General features: G+C 40.2%; 1 protein-coding gene across 1 annotated transcript; it reads right to left on the bottom strand.

Annotated features, from left to right (window-relative positions):
• Positions 1-528: 528 nt before the first annotated feature.
• rabif (RAB interacting factor) lies at positions 529-3,550 on the bottom strand. Its single transcript, XM_002939629.5, has 2 exons — positions 3,351-3,550; positions 529-2,326 (listed from the first exon to the last, which is right to left on the bottom strand). The coding sequence occupies exons 1-2, from the start codon at positions 3,459-3,461 to the stop codon at positions 2,081-2,083; spliced, it is 357 nt and encodes a 118-aa protein (XP_002939675.1). The 5' UTR covers positions 3,462-3,550; the 3' UTR covers positions 529-2,080.
• Between the last annotated feature and the right edge of the window lie 2,007 nt (positions 3,551-5,557).

Here is a 5,557-nt window from a genome sequence, read left to right as displayed (position 1 = left end):
ACCTTCTTCATGATGTCAGAGGTGGGCGGGTGCAGGTCTTTAAATAGAGGAGACTTGCCGGGTTGTGCGCAGGTGGGTTAGGATTCTACATGTCAACCTGCACATCACAATTACCTGTGTTAGTGCTCCTGCTCAGGGTGGTATTAGATTTCCACCCATTTCACCTCAGAATAGCGCTCGTCAAACAGCAGTACTGAACATACTCTGGCTCATTTAGGTGCTTATACAGAGGACTAAGCTTAGGTGCTTGTATATAATTCCTACAGGGTCAAGGCAAGGGCCTTGGGTCTTTAACAATCATGGGTAGCCTAGCCAGGGACTGTAAACTCTAGTTTACAGTTTGTAAAGTGCAACAATGTATGACTAAACAGCTTTGTTCCCAAAAATGGGAGATGATATACTGCTTGTCTGGCTGTAATAAACCAAAAATATTCTGTAAACAGCAGTAGTACAGCTTGTTGTTGATGTCTGTGGAGGTAGTTGTAGTTAAAAATCATTGAGGGAATTAAACAGTTGCCATTTACAAAATAAATATAAACAAACAGGTGTATTTTTGCTAACAATAACCTATTTTGTCAAATTATACTATTTGTACAATATTAAACATAACTTCCATGGAATGGACATTACCTTTTACTTAGTATTAACTATCCTGTTACTTCTGTAGTTTCCTTTGTATTAGTCACTTATTTTATAATATGGCTAAGTTCATCATAGAAATAACTGACATTATATTAAGGCAAAGTAAATCATACCACTAAACAGAATGCATTCCACTTTAAAGGAGAAATTTTCAGCTTGTAGCATGGGAAAAAGAAATTAGAAAACATTTTTTTCAACAACAGTTTCCATTTAGCATCTTGAACATATATATATGGGTTAAAATACCCTTTTAAAAAATATGTACTACTTTGTGATAATGTCGCTATTCAGCTTTCCAGTTCTAATTTTTGGTCATTCAGTTAATGAGAACATAGTAAGTAAGGAAAAGAGCTACAAAGTATTGTAGGGTTATAGAGTTACTTATACTTAGCACTTAATAAGCAGATCCTACCATGGATAGGAAACTTTACTCTTGTATCTTGTGGAAAGTGGTGTTTTAGGGTAGCAGTATTGAAAAGGCTACAAGCTTTAGAAGGAAAGTTGTAAAATAAAATGTGACTTTACTCTAGCCTACTGACAGGCAATGAAATTCTTCCCAATGCTTCCATAGTCACCTAATTAATTAATTCTAGTAGGCATTAATATTGGGGATGCCCGACATATAAGTAACAGGGTGGTTATTATTCTATGTATAAGGATTTAGGATGTATTTAGGATTTTTTTACAGAGAGAACTGTGAAGTTGTGGAATTCCCTCCCTGAACCAGTCGTACTGGCTGATACATTAGATAGCTTCAAGAAGGGGTTAGATGGCTTTTTAGCAAGTGAGGGAATACAGGGTTATGGGAGATAGCTCTTACTAAAAGTTGATCCAGGGACTGGTCCGATTGCCATCTTGGAGTCAGGAAGGATTTTTTTCCCCTCTGTGGCAAATTAGAGAGGCTTCAGATGGGGTTTTTTGCCTTCCTCTGGATCAACTAGTAGTTAGGCAGGTTATATATAGGCATTATGGTTGAACTCGATGGACAAATGTCTTTTTTCAACCTAACTTACTAGGTTATAATACAAGCATGTTGGCAAGTATTTTACAAGCAATTACTTATCAATAGGCACAGAAACTATAACATGAACTAACTACTAAAGGGGCAGAAACATGGAATAAAACCATTACAGAGGCTGCCCATTACAGTGTAACTGCAAGAAAATGTAGTAAATCTGTGGAATACAGTTCCCATTCAATATTAGATTAACAGAACCCTTTCCTAGACACAGAACTTTACAATAAAACTATTTTTTCTGCAGATTTTGATTTTCATGTAATAATACATTTTGTATGGATCTAGAAGTTATATTGAAGTCATAACAAAAACATTATACTATGAAAGAAACAAAATATTTGAAAATGGTAAACAAGGGATCTGACAGGTGATCAGCCATGTCTTTGCATAAGAAAAGTCAGGTTTCCATGGACAAATGTCTCACTCATGACGAACTCTTTCCAATGCCACATAAAAGTTACTTTTTTCCTCCAAGCTGTGCCATCCTATAGGACCCACTTCACAGTCAGCGCACACTAGGTACTTTATACTTCCTACATCCTTGGTGAATCCAACATTTTCAAAGGTGAACATATCATGTACCAGCCAATGTTCAGCAAGGAGTTCACAGTCTGGAGAGGAGCTTTCAGACAAAGAGGACTTCTTTCTCATTGAAGGGAGAAGCAACTGCATACAAATAAAATATTATTTATCAACATAAAAAGCTAGGGCATTAAACATAAATGTTGTACAATAATTGGAACATAAAGGAAGTTTAAGATGGTAGAACTCAAAAATCAAAATGATTGTTGGGTCACGGCACAACTTGCCTCTGTTGCTACAATACCCTTTTTAAGTGAATAATGGTACAGAATATATTTGTATTACCAAATCAATCTGATTACCATTACAAACAGGAACATCACTGGCACATAGGCTAAAAGGTACAACTAAAGCAATAGGCCATGCAAAAGTTATGTTCTCATAAATGTAATGCTGGTTATTCAAGGTGGCAGTTCAGGTTTAAGTTTTAGTATGTTATAGAATGCCCTGTTTCTAGCAACATTCAATTGATCTTCATTTGTTATAGTTTCTGAATTATTCGACTACCTTTTCTGCCTCTTTCCAGCTTTCAAATGGGGTTACTAACCCCAGCATCCAAAAAACAATTGCTCTTGGAAGCTACAACTTTATTGCTATTCCTACTTTGTATTACTTATATTTCTGTTCAGTCCCCATGCTATTCATATTCAATTGGACCCTAGCAACCAAACAGTTGCTGAAATTGCAACTGCAGAGATGCTGAACAAAAAGTTTAGTAATTAAAAAAAAACACAAATAATAAAAACATGAAGACCAACTGCAAAATGTCTCCGACTCTACATGATTTTAAAAGTGAAGGTGAACAATCCCTTCCTATGTGCTTAAAATAAAGAGCAAGCCTTTCTTGAGGGCAAAGGGAGCTGATGAAAAGAAAGGGGATCACTTAATATTGTAGGAAGCAAGTGTAAGCAAGGCCGCTTAATAACGGGGCAAATATACAAGGATAATACATTAAAATGACTTATAGATAATAACTCGCGCTTTAAATCTTTAACTTGAGTAAACCGCAATATCTGAATAAATGGGGCGGCAGGTCACTTTCACTTGGTGTACCCTGAATATTCATGGCTGCGGCGGGTAAACAGCGAGTCTACCTTTATTTCCTTACCTCTCGTTTTGCCAGGGTGGCCACCCCAGCTGACAGTACCCTACAGCCACAACGTTGGCAGAGAACAGCCCGGGAGTTCTTGCCATCTACGGAGACCAAATCCTGCTCCATCACTAACACCGACAGATTCCTACTCCGCGGCCCGACCTACTGATGTCATCCGTGACGTATGCACACCACGTGATTGCAAAGTCCATTGGAAGGAAGGAAGAATTATTTCTACAGGAAGTACGGGGGGAACTAGGTTGTTGTATAAGGGATGCTCTGGTTTAGCGTTAACATTTTTTTTTCAAACTCACCTACCTAAAAACTTCCTAGAGAAATTGAAAGTACCCACTTGTGACTGTTTCAACTTGTCTTCATAAACCTATGTTATTAGTCTTTTTGTGTCGCTGACATGTTTAATGGCGGTTTACAGATAATTGACATCTTTCACATTATTTTCTGCTGTACTCCCTGTATAAGGTTGCGATACACAAACACTATGATAATTTTTTATCAGGGAAAAACCTGACTTCAGGCAGATAGTGCCATGGCAGAGTCACCCTAAGGGGCACTAATCCACGAACGTCCGAAAAGCGTCCAAATGCGTTTTTTTCGTAAATTGTCGCGACTTTTTCGTAGCCATTACGACTTGCTCATAAATTGTTGCAACTTTTTCGTAGCCATTACTACTTGCTCGTAAATTGTAGCGACTTTTTTGTAGCCGTCATGCCGAGTACGAAAGTTTGGGATTTATTCAAGCTTCAGTATCGTGCCTTGCCTTGGGCCAGGTTGGAGCTGCAGAGTGCCATTAAGCCCTATGGGAGACTTGCCTTGGGCCAGGTTGGAGCTGCAGAGTGCCATTGAGCCCTATGGGAGACTTGCCTTGGGCCAGGTTGGAGCTGCAGAGTGCCATTGAGCCCTATGGGAGACTTTCCTTGGGCCAGGTTGGAGCTGCAGAGTGCCATTGAGCCCTATGGGAGACTTTCCTTGGGCCAGGTTGGAGCTGCAGAGTGCCATTGAGCCCTATGGGAGACTTTCCTTGGGCCGGGTTGGAGCTGCAGAGTGCCATTGAGCCCTATGGGAGACTTTCCTTGGGCCGGGTTGGAGCTGCAGAGTGCCATTGAGCCCTATGGGAGACTTTCCTTGGGCCGGGTTGGAGCTGCAGAGTGCCATTGAGCCCTATGGGAGACTTTCCTTGGGCCAGGTTGGAGCTGCAGAGTGCCATTGAGTCCTATGGGAGGCTTCCAAAATCATGCAAAGTCGCAGTTCTTTCATCTCATGTGGGCACATGTGTCTCTAAATAACAGCATACCTCCCAACATTTTGAAAATGGAAAGAGGCACAGAAAGAAATGCAGCTGCATGGCAAATTTGTTTGACCACGCCCATTTTTGCAACTACACCCCCTAAATATCACTCCCATTTGACTAAATTTGGCAGGTTATTTAAAGTTTGAACACATTTCTGTGGGTTTTGGGGTCTTGTTTTATGTGTTATTGCAATTTTATTAAAAAAGGTGAAATTGCCCTTTAAGCTGCAAGTCTCAGTTCCCCCCAAGAGACATGTTTAGCTTATGTCACAATTTTATCTCAGTGCAGGTGTGGGTTTTTAACTTTCTGGGCTCTGCCAAAAGCTACTTTTTAATTAAAAATGAGAAATAATGTTTTTAAGTGCACCTGAAGCTTGTCAACTTTCCAGGCTCTCTGCCAAAAGCTACTCTTTATTTAAATTTGTATCTTTTTTAGCTTCAGTGCAGAAGATCAAATGGAAATGAGGGACTTTTCTGTAAGAATCCGGGACTGCTGGCTGAGCTGTCAAAAGAGGGACTGTCCCGCGAAAATCGGGACAGTTGGGAGCTATGTAACTGCTGTATCTGTCTGGGGCGCTACTGAATCAGCGCAGTGTTACTGCAGTCCCATGGCCATGTGGTCACTATTTTCACCAGGATGTTTGCATCTAGGTATGGACCGAACCCACCCTGATGGATTCTGCCGAATCCCGAACTGAATATGAATCCTAATTAGCATATGCTAATTAGGGCCGGGAAGGGTTAAAAATTGGTGCTCACGCAGCACGTAGCGAAAATTTCCCCTTCCTTACCATTTAACCCTTCTGAATGCTAATTAGGATTCCGATTTGGTTCGGCTGAAACCGAATCCTTAAAAAAAAAAAAAGGCTGGGTTTGGCCCGAATCCCGTATTGAATCCGGGATTCGGTGCATCC

The sequence above is a fragment of the Xenopus tropicalis genome, chromosome 2, assembly GCF_000004195.4.
Source record: "Xenopus tropicalis strain Nigerian chromosome 2, UCB_Xtro_10.0, whole genome shotgun sequence".
Lineage (NCBI taxonomy): Eukaryota > Metazoa > Chordata > Amphibia > Anura > Pipidae > Xenopus > Xenopus tropicalis.
Note: the sequence above shows the minus strand (reverse complement) of the source record. Positions and strands in the feature narration are given on the sequence as shown.

Excerpts from the sequence above, each read along its gene's own strand:
- rabif (XM_002939629.5), bottom strand. The coding sequence starts at position 3,461 with ATGGAGCAGGATTTGGTCTCCGTAGATGGCAAGAACTCCCGGGCTGTT. Across the intron at positions 2,327-3,350 it reads CCACCCTGGCAAAACGAGAG|TTGCTTCTCCCTTCAATGAG; the intron begins GTAAGGAAATAA and ends ATTTGTATGCAG.